The sequence below is a fragment of the Acanthochromis polyacanthus genome, chromosome 6 (genome assembly GCF_021347895.1).
Source record: "Acanthochromis polyacanthus isolate Apoly-LR-REF ecotype Palm Island chromosome 6, KAUST_Apoly_ChrSc, whole genome shotgun sequence".
In the NCBI taxonomy this organism is placed as follows: domain Eukaryota; kingdom Metazoa; phylum Chordata; class Actinopteri; family Pomacentridae; genus Acanthochromis; species Acanthochromis polyacanthus.
In genome coordinates this window covers 19,985,160-20,002,447 of record NC_067118.1, presented here as the reverse complement: position 1 = coordinate 20,002,447, position 17,288 = coordinate 19,985,160, and the positions used below count along the sequence as shown (strand labels likewise).

General features: G+C 41.7%; 1 protein-coding gene across 3 annotated transcripts in view; it reads right to left on the bottom strand.

Moving 5' to 3' along the window:
• LOC110962824 (plexin-A1-like) overlaps positions 1–17,288 on the bottom strand; it is a 348,857-nt gene that overhangs the window by 166,518 nt on the left and 165,051 nt on the right. For all 3 annotated transcript variants that reach the window (XM_051949646.1, XM_051949645.1, XM_051949647.1), the window contains one exon: positions 12,154–12,285. In XM_051949646.1, the coding sequence (XP_051805606.1) occupies positions 12,154–12,285 (132 nt within the window). The remainder of the gene's footprint in view (positions 1–12,153; positions 12,286–17,288) is intronic.

Sequence of the window (17,288 nt, the reverse complement as noted above, 5' to 3'; positions counted from 1 at the left end):
AAGCACAATAGTCGGGGAGAGAAGTTTATTCAATGGGGTTTTGTGATAGCGGGCCAGATGATGTATTCCAATGGAACAGTTCAATTATTGAGTTTCAGAAAACAGATAATGGGATGGGAAACGGGACATGCTCAGCCAAAGACTCTTTGTCTTACTGAGGTGGCTGGGGAGCGTGTGTGTGTGTGTGTGTGTGTGTGTGTGTGTGTGTGTGTGTGTGTGTGTGTGTGTGTGTGTGTGTGTGTGTGTGTTTGAGAGAGAGAGACAGTAAGTAAGTGAGAACCACCTATTTATATTAAATATGGCATTTTCATCCCTGGCCTATTTGCTGCTGCACAGGGAAACACATCCATCTGTGGACAGCAGAGGGAGGCGGGGGCAAAAAGGACGGGAGAATTAGGAGAAGAGGCAGAGGAAGACAGAAAGAATGAGATCACAGAGGGAAAATGTCCATTCTAACCATTCATTTCAGTCTTCAGCTGATAATGGACAGTGTTTGTGGATGGAGGAAAAAAAAAAACATCCAGCAGGATTCAGATGCTTTTTCTTTTTCTGTCATGTTTCCAGAGTGGTGGAGAGGGGGGGGGGGGGGGGGGGGGGTATTACAAATAAATAACAGCTACAAATGAACCTCTCTCATTTGGGTCATGATAGAGAGGCTCTTAATTTGCCTAGCGGCTGATGAGAGGAAGGAGGAGGGTGACGGGGGTGGGTGGGGGGGAGGGCAATGAGGAATGCAGAGAAGGATGAATGAGAAAGACACACAAATGTAATTGCGACTGATGTTTCATTCCACATATGGGGCCCTTTCGGTCCCAGCTAGCTGCTACTATAGGCCTAGCTGTAATTGTCCCATCTGTATAATAAGGGGGAGAATATAAGGTGCTATCACCACACAATAGGCTGATGGATGGCTCACTCTGCCAGCAAGCCGGATTCTAACGCCGCTGCACAGATGCACACATGTTACCAGTGTACGCAGAAATGCAGTTTGTGGTAACATATACACACCGAGGCCGAGTATTTCACCGGTAAAATGCACAACTTTAAGAGCTAGCTGCAAATTCCAGTTAAAGTAACATGAACACAGCATGCAGGTACGTACACTCACTGAAACAAAGAACGTTGCATGGTAAACAAATCGTATTCAGTGATAAGCAACCACACAAAATACTGTGTTGGTTCACATTGTGCTGCCAAAACAGCTCTGACCATTAGGGAGCACTGTGCCCAACGCATGGCCTCATCATGTGACACTGTGTATGTGCTTTTGATGATGTTGCCTAGCTATAGAGACTCTGCCCAAAAGCAGCCTAAGGCACCCAAAACATCCTCAAGACAATGCCTGTTGATCTGATCTGCTTCAAACACTTGACATTGAACTTCCAGAGATTCCTGGTGATACAACTTTCAAGTCTTAAGTATGGTTGTCGATACATGCAAAGAACACACAAACACAGATAATTAGGGAAATCATTACATGGAACCCAAATGCCAGCTGACTCTACAAACGCAAACTTTTTTTTTCCTTTCAGAAGCATTATTCTTGTTAAATTTTCTTATATTCACTTATTTGTCTATCCAATTCCTTTTTCTTTCTCCCTCTGCTTCTCTGGATTTTTGCTATGCTCTCATCTGTCTTGAATTTGGCTGGACACCCCAAAAACACAGCAAATGAGGCCATAGATCACAAGTAGCCCCTGACGGACACAACCTTGGGAGGAAACAGACAGAGACAATAGAGAAATACAGAGCCTTGCAAAAAGAAAATCTCTGCATCTTTATCCTCGAAAAATACATTCTTGCCTTCATGAGCCCTCTAATTAGTGGAGTGTATTACTGATACCATAACAGTAAGAACACAGGGGGAAACTTTGTCCAAAGGTGTTGAAAAATAACAAAAAACCCTAACATTTATTGAGATTAGCAAAAAACTGTGCGTTAGCTCTCTTTAAGATCTTTCTTATGGTCATGTTTTTCTTTCTGTGTCACTTCTGCTCTGATTTGGAAACTTCAGATTTGTGTTTCTGCCTTTTGCAGATGATGTGGTTCTGTTAGCTTCATCAGACCATGACCTTCGGCTCTGAGCTGGTGAGGTTCACAGCCAAGTGTGAAGCGGCTGGGATGAGAGTCCGCACCTTCAAGTTTGAGGCCACGATTCTCTGCCAGAAACCACTGGATTACTCCCTCTGGGTTGGAGGTGAGGTGGTACCCCAAGTGAAGGAGTTGAAGCATCTCAGAATTTTATTCACAAGTGATGGGAAAATGGAGTGTGAGATAGACAGTAGGGATTGGTGCGGCAGTGAAGGGGTAGGTGATCCAGAAGGCAAAGTTCTCAATTTATCAGTCTATGCTCCAATCCTCACCTATGTTTATGAGCAAGAAAGTAATTTCCCCCACTTGGTGAAATCCTAGAGATAGGATGAGAAGCTGAGGCGCCCAGAAGGAGCTTGAAGTAGAGCTGCTGCTCCTTCTTGTCGAAAGTACTCAGTTGAAGTAGTTCAGGTATCGGATTATAAGAACTGGTAAAAGGTGTTGCTGGGGAGAGGGGTGTCTGACATTCCTTGCTTAGCTAACTGCCGCTATGACCGAATGCTAGATAAGGGAAATGGATGGATAGAGCGAGCTGGTAGATAGATCATTTTACCTGTTTCCAGTGTTTATACTAAGCTAAGCGTTTGTTATTTTCTGTAGACGTTGAGCAAAAATAAGCCTCAAGTGGGATATCAATCTTCCGATTCTTGAAAGCAGCGTTCACAAACCATGCCGGTAGTATAAAACTGTCTTCACAACTGAAGATACATACTGTATATGATTCATGGCAGGTGGCTCCAAAAATATGTACTTGAATCCACGCATACAAACTTAAATGCACAAAAGATGTAACACACCCAAAGTCCTTCTTGACTTTCTCTCTCTCTATCACATGCTCACAGTCACTCACTTTAGGTCTTTCCCACATCAACTCGACCTCATTTGCTTTTTCAAACTGAAGTCACAACATCCCTCCCAGTCACATTAAGACATCTCTCTCTCCCTCTGTCTGTCTCTTTGACCGACCGTCTCACAAATCACATTCTGATCAGCCGATCACTCATCTCTCTGCCTTGACAGACAGCAAGGGTGTGTGCTTGTCTGTATTTGCGTGGAGGTAAGGAAAGAAAAGTATATTGTAAGTCACTTCTCATAATCACATTGCAAGCGTGACTAATATAACTAGAAAAGCACTCAGAGAGTGCAGACCTCCACCAAGGATAGAGAGGAAAACAGGAAACCCATGCAGTAAACGATCATCAGCTGGAATCGAACCTGCGTCTCTGACACAGTTCTGTTTACGAATCACCTTCTTAACCAGTTGATCTATCTGGACACCTTGCTCCAATTTGTTGGACGACATACTAACCTATGATGTTTTTGTCATATTTTGGACCACATACTAAAACATACTAAAAAATTCAAAGTGATCCAGAATCCAGGATCCTTTCCGGATTGCCACCAAAATTAAATCAGCTCTTCCTCTTACCATAGTCTACATCCCCTCAAAATTTCATATGAATCTGCCCAGGCGTTTTTGAGTTATCTTGCTAACAGACAGACAGACAGACAGACAGACAAACGCCGGGTGTCACATAACGTCCTTGGCGGAGGTAATAACGCAATGCAATAAAATACAGCATTTAAAAACATGAGTAATTTTAGATTATCGGTCATTTCAACCTTTGGTATAATATATAAAGAATGCATGACATATCTTTGAATAGCAATGCAATACACACATTGACTAGTTCGGGAAGTCCAGATTAATCACATCAGCTGCACGTTATGTTTTTGAACTGTGATGTGCAAGTCACACTATCCTGAGTACTACTACTTAAAGCCTCAAAGAAAAAAGAAAAAACGCAGCACTCCAATTGGCTCTGCACAGACTGTTAATGAGCACAGGAGCCACTGCCATCAGCACTTCCTCTACTGTTGTCAACTCAAGAAACAGACTTTCAGGAATGGCAGGGCAAGGCTGTTTTGTTTATTCACAGTAGCTGTTTATGTCTCTTTTGGAACCATTTATTTTTAAAGAATGTTATATATAGAGAGATACGCGTTTATCGATGCCGCTTGTTAAATCCACAAGTTCATAGTTCACTAAAAGTCAAACAGTAAAGTTGAACTTGAGATCCCACGAGCCCTGTGGCCTTGTTTAGTGACACCTTCAGCAACAACATTCTCGGCTATCCTCTGCTTGAAATAACACTGTCTTCAAGCAATAAACCTGCCTGTCACTAATTTCAGCTTGCCCACGCAAAACAAATGCTAAGACATGCTGTTCCAAAGCCCAACTCACCAATTAGCTGACAGGGCCAAGGGCACTTCCAGTGGATCTCTGTATCCTCTCCTCATTATTCTCCCCGTCTTTACTAACATTTTTTAGCAACTTCAAAGTTGGACAAACACCAAAGAAACTGCTTTAAAAGGAGCGCACGGCAGTCTTTTCTCCCTGACCTCCAAGAGCAGTAAATGCTGAGTGAATTGAATATGAACCCTCTCTGATGTGGTGCCAAGGGTAGGGTTTCTCCACTGTGCAGTACAGTAAGCCTCGGTACATTTCTGTACTGTAGCTAAATCGATACATGGAGGTACATCATCAGACCATTATGCCACTGTCTGAGCGGGCTCACGGAGGCAGGGGGCAGGCCATTGGCTGCCAGCGGGTCACCTTACGAAGCTGTTTTACAAGCAGAGAGGCTTGACCATGCCCTCTGAGTCCGGCAGTGCAAATCTTGTCATGATGCTACAACAGAGGAAAGATCAGAGTGGGCACTTTGTGCATCAATGCAAGAAGTAGATCACAAATCAGAAAGTCCTCAGGCTTTATTAGACTGTACTGAAATAAAGGAATACCTCATTATCATGGGAATAAGTGAGCAGCAGACTCACCTCATAGCTGCACATTAGAAGCCAGACTGGTAATTATATGTTAAGTAAGTAATTTAGCACAAAGGTACAGTAAAAATCAATAGATTATGAGCCGTAATCCACTTAGACACTTAGTTTAAAGTAATTAGGTGATGTCATCCATCGGGACATAAAAGATAAAAGAAATATTCCTGTCTCAGTGACGTCAACAACGGAGGGTGACGACAGGATGAAAAATCTCTCTTGCTCCGCTGTTTTTATTAGATTGGGACAATTTGAACATGTAACGAGGAAACAAGAGCAATGATAAAATTGATTTAGTGCCATTGCTCATTTTTATGAGCACAAAAATGATGTGATATCGCTGAACAGACTGAGACAGACCAGAAGCTAGAGGCTGGCAAAGATACATGAGCGAAAGAACATAGTGAGAACCCTAGTGCAGTGGGAGTGTGTGTATAGCAAAGACACAAAGAGAGCCATGTATAAATCCATCGCTCGCTAATCGAAAACTCTCCGCTCGCGGTGAATCAGTTTTATGTTTTCGCACTCTGTGTGCGTGCATGCTTATATGTGAGTCACTGCTGCTATACAGATATGCGGTCTATATGCGGCAGTCCAATCCACCACTTTTAATTACGTGTGAGTGAATATGGGAAAAGGTAAATTGCTCTGTCAAGCTGGGAAATGGGCTTTTTGATGTTTGAGCTCTCATCACTTGGCATTTCTATTATTCAACAAGGAGAGAGGAATGGAAGGATGAAGAGGAGGAGCAGAGAAGAGGAGGACAAACAGGACGAAGGACGGTGCACCTCACTTCTGAAAGTGATCATCCAAGACAGTATGTATATAACAAGTTTTCAAATGACATGGCGAGAAGAGTCCAAATGCCAGCGTCATCACTTCCTTCAGCTGGTTTGGTTTAACAGCTCAGAATTCTGCCGTTTGGTTCAAACAAGGAGAAAAGCTCACTGTATATCAAGTATGTACCCAGCACTAAAGAGCAGCCTGACAGTTTTCACAAGTCGCTTGACATAGAGGAGCTTTAAGTAGCTAAAGAACTGAAATGCAAATGAATATTGAGATTCACCATGCTGTCAAAATAAGACTCTGAATGTGTGCTAATGTAAAGTGCAAAAAGACAACTGTTTGGTCGCATGTTCACTACAGCCACTTAATGAGGTGATACCACTCATAGCATATTATCACCTTCTATATAATCATAATGTTCTGAATAAATCAAGAATTCTATATTGCTTTGTGTGTCTGCAGTTCAGTTTTCTTGACAATCGTTCATCAGGTCCACTTCAACCCTGGCAGATTAGATTCAAAGATTAAGTTTGGAGGTCTTTTGGGTTTTTTTTGGGGCGCTCCTTAGTGTGGCTTTTGGGTGAGGCCTAAGTGTCCCATTGCTAGGTGACCTCATCAATGCCAAATATATGATGCCATGTAGTAATGTCACATTCTGACAACAGGTGCTGCACTAGAAGTAATGTAGCTAGCTAAGCTTTATGTCTATTATTGTGTTTTTATTTTCTTTCGTTGTTGTTGTTGTGGCTGCATTGAAGCATGGTGGTTAGCACCTTCATCTTGCAGCTAGAAGATTCCCGGTCTGCGTGCCCACCTTCCTGAGATCTTTCTGCATGGAGTTTGCATGTTCTCCTTGTGTACTCCAGGTACTCCAGCTTCCTCCCACAGTCCAAAAAGAAACTGAAGTTAATTTGTAACTCTAAATTGACACTTGAGTTATGATACCACTACCTTTTAATCCTCAGTGGACATAACCTGTCCACTGACAGTGAAAGTGAATTGATCAAATATAGGTAAATTCTTTGCTAATTATTTGTTTAAGTTATTTTTTGGGCCTTTTTAGATTTTATTACAAAGGACAATGGAGAGAGAGACAGGAAATGTTAGAAGAAGAGTGAGGCAAAGACATGCAGAAAATGATCATGGACTGGATTCGAATCCATGGCCGCTGCGTCTGAGACCATAGCCCCTGTTTATGGGTCGACAACTCAACCAGTGCAGCTACTGGGGCGTTCTTGCTAATTCTGACTGGCAATGGATCATGTATTTATGCTCGCAATGCAGTTGAAAGCAAAAAAATCTGTAAGGGATAGTTTTTATTTTGTGGCTTGAAAAGTGCAGAAGTTTATACACCCTTGGGCTTGGCCAGCAACCTCTAACCACAATACATTATCTGGAGTCCAGACAGCCTCTGGCTAGGAAGACACTCCTCATTAGCAGGCCAGGAAGGCTCTGCACACACTCTGGTCCTTTACTGTCTGGAACACAAGTTCACATTCAGCTATGGGGGGAGCTCCTTATTCTATTCTATGCTGTCTGAAGCCACTACTGGGAGAGTTACTCCACAAACTCACTCTGAGAGAGATAGACATGAGGACCCCCAAGAATATTGCAAATATGAGGCAGGGAGAGTTAGAGAACGGAACAGAGCATATCCTGCAAACCAATTATATTTTCCCACCTTCTCAGCTCTCACCCTCTCTCTCCCTCTCTCCGTTTCTGCTTCATCCTCTGACTGGACTGTGAATTTGGTCAATGTTGAAGCTCTGGAAGTGAAAGGCCACTATGTGTTTTCCAAAAAGATGGTCATTCCATCTCGTCTTCTCTGTCAATTAGTGTGATTCTGTCTTTCACAGAAACAAAATTGCATAGAGTGAAATTATACAAATGTGAATAAAAGGAATTCTGAACACAGCATGGGTCTCTGGTTAAAAATGAGCACATACAGAAGTAGCCAGCATGTAAATTTATCAATTTGCATCTGTTCTCAATTGCTATTCGAAAACTTTTTTCAAAAACAGAGAAGCCTTTTTATCTCTAGAGTTACAGGAGAAGATCGATAACACTCTTGTCCGTGTGCTGAATATGAAGTCAACAAGCAATTAGCAAAGCACAGTATATAAACTGGAAACAGGGCAAAATTTTCCACACAAGCACCTCTAAAGAGAATAAATTAATGTTTCCTGGATTCGTATTGTTACCATTCGCTTGCCAGGTGACGGGTAGAAATGTAAGGAGGTCACTGCAATCAGCTAAAAAAATACCTGCAGTTGTAAAACTACAACCTACAACTTAAACCGAAACAGGTTTGACATAGTCAGGCTTTCTTTGGAGATGTTGGTTTTGTTTAGCTGGCTAACACAATCAAAGGTAATGGGTATGATGACAGAGGTTATCAGCATTCTTTGTGAACCAAGTTTTCTTTTACAAGCTCACATCAAAGGGAGAATGTGACGTATAATTTTCTCAAAATGCAGTGATTCCATATCGCCTACTTCAGTCAAGAGGAACAGATTGGTCTAGTGAAGAGCTATGAAGAATGGAAGAATTAGTAGAGCAAAAACAACTGTTACAAATGAAGCAAAACAAGACTGGTGGGAGAAAACAGTTAATTGGGTAAGTTAATGTGGCTTAACTTTTCAGTTGACATGAGGCTCGAGAGTATAATTTCTGAAATGAAGCAGCAGATCGGAACTTTGAAACTTTAACTTGACACATAAAAAAATAAAGAAGACTGCGGCATTTAGGTGTGACACTGTCCAATAATAAAGAAAACATAGACATCACTTTAGCCAAATCATAGTGAAATGAACATCATTGATTGAAAATTCAGGGTTCTCCTAAAGTCTGGACAAGTAGGAAATCTCATTAACTATATATATATATTTTTTCCCTGCACAGATTAAATATGGCTTCGTCAAAAGAAGAAAGAAGTTAAACTGGTACTTCTCAGTGGGTGTGAAGGATGGACATATCACAAGATAGGGTTAGGAAAGGGATTTTTTGGGGTCTAGCATGAATTTTAGCCATGAGCAATTCTTGAGTTTCAGCTGATATATTCGGTCGTCCAGAACCTAATATGTCCACGCTGCCCGTTTCTTTAAATGCTTTAACCACCTTCGCCACTGTGGAAAAGCCAAACGGAATCATCCTGGGATGACATACATTAAATTCATCTGCTATCTTTCTATAGGTACTGGGAAGTACCAGTTCAACTCTTTCTTCTTTCAACAAGGCATATTTAATCTGTGTAGGCAAAAAATATATAGTTAATGAGATTTTCTGTGTGTCCATATTTTAGACACACCCTGTTAATACCAAAAGACTAACCAATTATCTAATCTGTATTACTTTTTGGGAATAGCTTTAGGAAAAGAACTGTTAAAAGGGTGGCTCTTTTTTCAGCCATATTAAATCCCAAACTCTGGACAGACCCTGTGCTGCAGCATTCATGGAGATCTATTTTCTTGACTTTGGGTTCAACATACCTCCATTTCTTCCCCCTCTACTATTTTTGCACGTGTTTCTCTACAAGTTAAAGAAACAACTGAAACATGTTATTTGAAAAATGTAAACATGGTTTGTAAAGGAGATTAGCTTAGGCTAGGTCATTCTCCATGCTTCGACTATTCATCCTAAGTACGGCTGATCACCTGCTGGCTGTAGCTCAAAGCAGAGTCAGTCTTTTTTTATTTTCACTCTTACCCAACCCCCAGATGATCACATTCTTGATCTACTATCCAGCTTTCAGAAGGCAATTCCTCTTTAAGGTGCAGCAAAAAGACTCCTGGACATGCACGTCTGCACTCCCTAACAGGCTACATCTGTAAAATTTTACAGCATCACCTTGGATCATGTCAAAGAGGAAGCACAGCAGTTTCTACGACGCCTCTCTCCTGGCAGCGGGCCTCCCTGCAGTCACTGCACTAACATGCACAAACATGTAGTGGACATATCAGCGCTCATCAAAAATAAAACATGGGCTTTAATAATTGAAGAAGACTTTCTGGTGGCAATAGCAGTCATCTTTAATGCAGATGACAGGAATTAAAGGGGAAAATCTGCACCGGTCTCACAGCATGGACTTTCTTCATCCTGCTGAGCAGCTGCTGAGCACTGCTGGCTATGACAGAGATAGTTGTTGGACACAGAACCAACACTGGTATTATTAATCTAATTGATATCATCACTTACATCTGTTGACAGGCCACAATTGTTTTGGTGTAAGCATCTATTTTGCTTGAAGGTTAAACCAACTATTTTGCTGAGACCTCACCTTCTTGCTAACAGATGTTGTAGTCAGGATCCAAAAATTCTACCTTTTATTGGCTGCAGTGTTGAGAATGTCAGAGCATATTGTTTTGCATTTACTACTTTTAATGCTGGATCTGAATCTTGTATGTGACTACAAATCATCTGGGATAAAGCTGAATGAATGATTGATTTCAAAGCAAAATCATGACTCAAAACAATGCAGTTAGCAAACTGCAGAAGTGCAGCTTTTGCTATGTAGGATGTACTTTATGCAGCAGGTCTGACCCAAGTTTTATTCATTTTTTATGATCATTATTTTTACTTCAATTTAAGAACAGCTAGATTTGGTAATAATTAGATGCTACTTACAGCTGCACAGTGGGCTTGGTGGTTATCACTTTCGCCTTGCAGCTACAGGATCCCTGGTTCCCGTCATGGCCTTCCCGGGATCTTTCTGGAGTTTGCATGTTCTCCCTGTGCATGTGTGGGTTTTCTCTGGGTTCTCTGCTTTCTTCCCACAGTTCAAATCCATGCTGAGGCTAACTGGTGATTCTAAATTGCCCATAGGTGTGAATGTGAGTGTGATTGTTTGTCTCTATATGCAGCCCTGCGATAGACTGGTGACCTGTCCAGGGTGTCCCCTGCCTTTACCTTAAGTCAGCTGGGATAGACTCCAGACCTCCCTTGAACGTAGTGAAGATTAAGTGGTATGTAGATAATGAATGGATGCTGCTTTTGAGACATGAATAACCTGTTTAAGATATTGTTTACAGAAAGGCACATTTATTTTCATTAATATTATGTTATTCTTAACAGTCACAGCTTTTGTGATTACTGTTCTGCCTTTGATGCCACTTGAAAAATGCAAAAACACTTCATGTAAAAAATCTCAATATGTGTGAGATACATTGCAATTAAATATACATTGGAAGTTAAATTTCATTCTGAATCAATTTTTTTTTGCCCCTGCAAACATGGCTCCATGTTTCAGTTTGCTGGTTTCCAAAGTTAGCATGTGTATCATGTGTGCGGACTCCCTATACTTACAGTAATTTTTTTGTGTTTTAAGCTTTATTTTCCCGATCTGAGGGTCTTGTTTCTCCTGTCACATCAACAATGATGCCGCTCGCTTGTATCACTTACGCTCCACTTCCTCTCTGCTCTCATTCAGACACATGGAAGTCAATTACGTCTAATTGCTGGTAAATATACAGCACTTGCATGGCGGTTACTGTCTACGTCCTGGTGAAGTCTTGTTGAAGGTTATCACATCGAGGTCATTAACCATTATCAGATAAGAGAGTTGTGCAGGTAAAGGAAGGAGAAGAGGGAGAGTGGTGACTGCAGCATCAAACCCTAATGAATAAGGCTGTTTAAAAATAACACCTAGATGCCAGAACTGCAGAATTGTAGCAATCTACAGATGAGGTCAGCATGGGAAATGAAAAGTCACTAAGACTTAACCATTTAAACACATCTATGCTGTAATTAGAATGAGCATCACTGACAACAGTCAAAAAGTCCTTCACTTTGAAATTATATTTTTTTACATTTTTATATATTTTTTCATTGCTCGATTATTTAGGTAGCTGGGTTGAAAATTATGGATGATTTAATAGAGAATGTCCTTAAACTAATATGTAACAGTTGTATGTATACTGAATCCCTGCACTGTAGAAGGGCGGTGAGAGGTTTCATCCTATATGGCACAATCTGATATTTAATATTCATGACATTAATTAGCACTGATGACTGTGTGTGTGTGTGTGTGTCTAACACTGCTTCAGTTGGAAATGTGTTTGTGAGCGGTATCTAGTACTGTATGTATGCAATTACCCCGACTGCTTGCTCCACCAGCGTATGCTTTAAATACATCTCAAAGAGGGGGTGAGTGTGTTTCTGTATTGATGACAGTGTGTATGACAGCGTATGAATGCATTGAAGAATGGAAGTACTGTGAGTGTAATTCCTGCAAACATTCATAAACATAAAACATGCATGTGAGTGCATTTGAATGCCAGTGCCTGCTGTCACATACTACTGGATCTAGGCCTAAAATCACCAGACATTTACTCATCATTTCCTCAGGGGTGTCAGCGGCTTGCATGACGGGCTGCACTGCTAGCAGTAGAGTCAGTACATCACTGTGCTTCAGTGTTCTCATGTGTATGCTCCTCCTACCTGTTTATCAGTGAGGGCGTACAAGTACTGATGATCTGGGCTGAAGAGCAGATCTCTCAGGATGGGGCTCCCGTCGCTCACCACCACATTCTCATACAGCAATGCAGGCTGGGCAATGGAGTTTACCAAGATCTGAAGGAGGACAAAGGAACACAGCAAAGACATGATTACAATGCAGTTGAGCTTATTTTTTGTATGAACAACAAATGAAGTAGTAACCTGAAAAAACAACCTGTGGTTACCCATTATTTATTGAAAAAACTTTATATACAAAAGAAATAATCCCCCATGAAAACAGTATTACATTTCCATGGTGACAGAAGGCATGAGCTCAAAGTTGGCATGTCAGTTTCTGTCAAACTCCATGTACTGTTTTTTGTTTTGTTTTTTAGCATCAGCTTGCGGACTAAAATCCATCCATTATCGATACACCGCTTAATCCTCATCAGGGTTGCAGGGGGCTGGAGTCTATCCCAGCTGACTTAGAGTGAAGGTAGGGGACACCCTGGATAGGTCACCAGTCTATCACAGGGCCACAAAGAGACAAGTAAACCTCACATTCACATTCAAACCTACAGACAATTCTGAATTACCAATTAACCACAGCATGTTTTTGGACTGTATGAGGAAGTTGGTGTAACAAGCCAGATTAATCTCCCAGCCAAAGTGTACTCTGACCAGTTTATACCTGTTGACACAAAGATTAAGCATTTGAAACTCTTAACTGTTAAGCTATTTATTTATTTTAACAAAGAGGTATGCCCAGCAAGCAAATCATGATGAAAGAACATAACTAGAATGTCCTTGAGCTAATTATGGGGTATAAACTGGCCCTGGGGCACACTTTGGGCTAGGCCAGTTTAAACCCGGTTATACTTTGGTCGGGGGGGTAATCAGGCCTGTTACACATGAGTACTTAGAGAAGATCCACACACGATCCCGGGAAGGCAGGGACGTGAACCAGGGATCTTTTAGCTACAAGGCAGAAGTGCTACCCACCCAGCCACTGTGCAGCCTTGTTGACTAAAATGGCATGCCTATTGTTGCAGTTTATAAAGTCATGTTACAGCAGTATATGCAGTTCAATATATGGATCGTGAACATTATGTGACTGGCTGGTTATGCTGAAAGTCAGCTTCGACTGTTGTCTGAAGGTACCAGAGTTTTCAGTTAACAAGCTCTCTCCTCTCCATTTCCCCATTGATGTTGCACATAAACTCTTGAACAGCCGCTTTGCATTTCAAATATTTATCAATGTTATTCACTAATATACTGAGTTACAATTTATCTCCTGTGACTTCTTAGTAGATCAGGGCTCCATACTGCACATTATCCGCCCCATGTACATCACAACATTATCTGTTCCCATACATTTCTTTGCTGTTGTCTTCAGACATCAGTGGATGGCTGTGTTAAACACTGCTCACTCTGAAGAACCATAACGAATGCCTGCTGGACACTTAATTTCAGCTATCCCATCTTCCCTGTGAAAGTCTCTTGTAATGCACAGCTGCTTTGTTCGGAAAAGTCATTTTTACACTTCCACTTCATGTAAAAGCAGCCAATTCCAGTTGCTTTTCATCTGGTGTAACACTTCAGAAGTTTACCTGAAATGTTGCCGTCAGCTGAAAAACAGCTATTGAAGCGACAGACGACATTTTCAGCGCTTTCATTTGGTTCTCAATTTGTGCTGAAACTCAAAATTATACAAGTTTGTTATGATGCCACAGCACTGAGGATGTAACAACAGCACACCACTAAACGATGGTTCTTTGGTTGGTGCAAGCCAGTGTTAAGTCTACTGACAAAATTACAGAGCTGAGGGTCACTCCTCCTGTAGCAGCGAGTAAATCTTTTCCCTTCCCTGTGTTCTCCTCCGTCTGGATCTTCCTTTTTCTAATTTCCCGACCTCCATCTGCTCATCCATCACCTGACAGCAGTTTAGTCTGCTGAAACTTTCTGTGTTTTTCTGTACTTGCTCTGTCATCTCTCTTTCCTCTCCTTGCTCTCGACAGTCTCTGTGGCCATTATCTGCCAAATCACTACCAGAGTTGCCTTAATCTTCCTCTGAACAGACGGTTCATTAAGAGACAGGCTGCCGTCACTGTGTGTGCTTTTGTTGCTTAAGAGAAGGAAGCAGCTTCGGTAAAAAGTCAAGTGCTTCGGCAAATCAGCTTTGTGGAGTTGCACAGTGGGGCTCGGAGATTAAGAATCCACACTAAAAGGTAAAATGTGTGACACGTTTACAGCTCAGAGGGGCAGGCTTTGTTGTCTGACAAGTGGGAAATACACTCGCATATGACGCAGTATTAACTTGCACAGTTTACCGGTGATTCGATTGGAAAAGTTGCGCATTACGTAACTTGTCCTGACTTTAAGAAGTGTGTGTGGGTGTTTTCCTTGTTGCTGTTGCATGTGTGAAGGAAATGTATCCCAGTTGTTACTGTCTAAAGGTCATTTGTTTTAGCAGTCCCCCATGTTGCTCCCACATGAGGACACGCAAACACACACACAAACACGCTGAAACTTTTATTGACGTCAAGTGAGTGTGACCTTTTGTCCCTTTGTTTTTCTGACTCTGATGATTTCTCTCTCTCTCTCTGTGTGTGTCAACAACAGCTCAGACGAGCTCACACTCATACATTCACTTGTACACACACACACACACACACACACACACACACACACACACACACACACACACCAGAAACACTTTATTTGACCATTCTAAAGCTACATGCCCTGGGCTGCTGTATCATTTGTGATGAGTGAAGGACTGTGGCGGAACGAGGGGGGAAAAAGAGCAGGGAGTGTGCTCTGCCCTACAGCTCGGGGCAGAGGGCAGTTGGAGTGGGATTCAGGTCAGCTGGCACAGAGGGGACTGCAGACTGAAGCAGGTGACTGTAGATTCTCATCTAGTCTGCTAGCCTGCAGGTTTCTGCTCTCCTTCTGCGACCTCTGCACTCTGGAAGTCAGCGTGTCCAAACACAGACTCCTCACCAAGGAAGCGGCAGCACTTAGGGGTGCGAAACTTTCGTAAACCTGACAACACCACACTTTTTTCATGTATTTTCCGTGGAATCGTAACCGAAATGTTGCAATCTCACCGAAAGGAAAATTCAGTAGTACTGGTTTATTTAGGATCAGTTCAACTACTGTTCAAAAGTTTGGGGTCACCCAGGAAGTTTGATGTTTTTCACGAAAACTCACATTTTTATTCATGTGCTAACAGTTGCACAAGGGATTTCTAATCATCAAGTAGACTTTCAACACCATTAGCTAACACAATGTAGCATTAGAAGACAGGAGTGACGGTTGCTGGAAATGTTCCTCTGTATCTCTATGTAGATATTCCATTAAAAATCAGCCATTTCCAGCTAGAATAGTCATTTATCACATTAACAATGTGTAGACTGTATTTCTGATTCATTTCATTTAATCTTTATTGAAAACAACCGCGTTTCTTTCAAAAATAAGGACATTTTCGAGTGACCCCAAGCTTTTAAACAGGAGTGTAAGTGCAGCGTTATACTACAGGAGTCCCACATAAATGCCATCTGTTTACCCAGCTGAAATACCTGTTGGGAGGCAGCTTCATAAATTCCATTTCTTCCTCTCTCTGTAGTCTGCACTCACTAAATTCAAAGCCATAAAAGTGAAAAGCAGGGCCACACTGGGGCATCTGGAACTTTTTTATGTCTCCATTTTGTCCAGTTTCTCACTCTCTGGAACTTATTAACAGAGAGCCCAGGCTATAAGATGAAAGCAACTCTGCTCCAAAACAGTGTCTACCTGTTTTAAAAGGCGCTTATTAAATATGCTTTTATAACGGCTCCCAGGATGATTATTAGAGTAAAAAAAAACACACAGAGCTTACTGCTTTGATGTTACTGACAGCTTATGAGTCATTAAAACAGACTCTTTTTTTTTTTATTCCTGATTAGTTTGCTTCTATGGAGCGAGACAATCACACATATTTTCATCGTGCTCAGCAGTGCCACTCTCCGATGAGTGCGCTTAACATTAATTGCTGCTATTTGCATTCTAATTATCCACCAATCAATTAGTTTTAAAACACACACACACACAAAATAAAGTGACATATCCATTCAGTCTCTTCAAGAGAAGATGACTTGTCTTGCAGAGCAGTAATGCATTACTGTGTATAACAACTTAGCTCTCCATTTACATTCCAGGCCTGTGGCTAAAGGCTCTTTTGTGAGGAGATGAACACTGAAGAAGCAGGAACAGGTTGCATGTCTTGGTTCAGGACAGCGCAATGAGACATGAATCATGTTTTCGACCTTTTTGATGAAGGGCGGTCTTTTAAGGCTACACAACTTCACAGATGTGCCACTGTAAAGAAAGTTGGGATCAGGAAGGAAGTTAAAGGTGACTTTTCCGGATGGGTTTGTGCCGACGCTCTGACTTTGGAGTCTCGTCCCCTCTTTTTCCCCTTTCTTTACCATCCTGTGTGTCCCTCTCTCTCTCTAAGACCTCTGTCTCCTCTATCCTCCTGGGATTAGGCTCATTACCAAACCGGCGCTGATATTACCAAGGACGTTGTAACCCTTACACACAGACACATACACTGAAGTCCACAAGTCCTGACAAAAACGCATACTTGAGTACTCACCCTAAAAATTAAACACAAATTTCAAGAACAATTGTCTCGAACAGATCAGCTTTCAAGTGAATATGAACGTGAGTCCCCTTTCACTCTGAAACCTCTTTGTCTGCATTACTTGTCTGGGACATTTGATCTTTGCTGTTTCTAAATGAAAGTAAAAGTCATTTTAGCTGTTTAAAAGTTCTCTGTGCAAAATCTAGAACTGCTGGATGCCATTACAGCATCAACATCTCGAAGGTTTGAGAGCCACTGGTCTATATCAACATTTGCACACAGGGAGGTAAAACGCACAAAAAGAACCAAAAATACAATCCTATCCTTCATCAAAACTTATTTTTCTCTGCGTGAATGTTATTGTTGCTAATAGCTAAGAGCATTTTAAAGATGGTAACACAGAGACAGTGAAAGGAGAGGAGAAGGCTGGGAGAAACAGCAGCGGAGGTGGCAACCTAATACCCACAGTCCAGATCCGGTGAGTCAGACTATGCACTGCAGGCCTGATGGC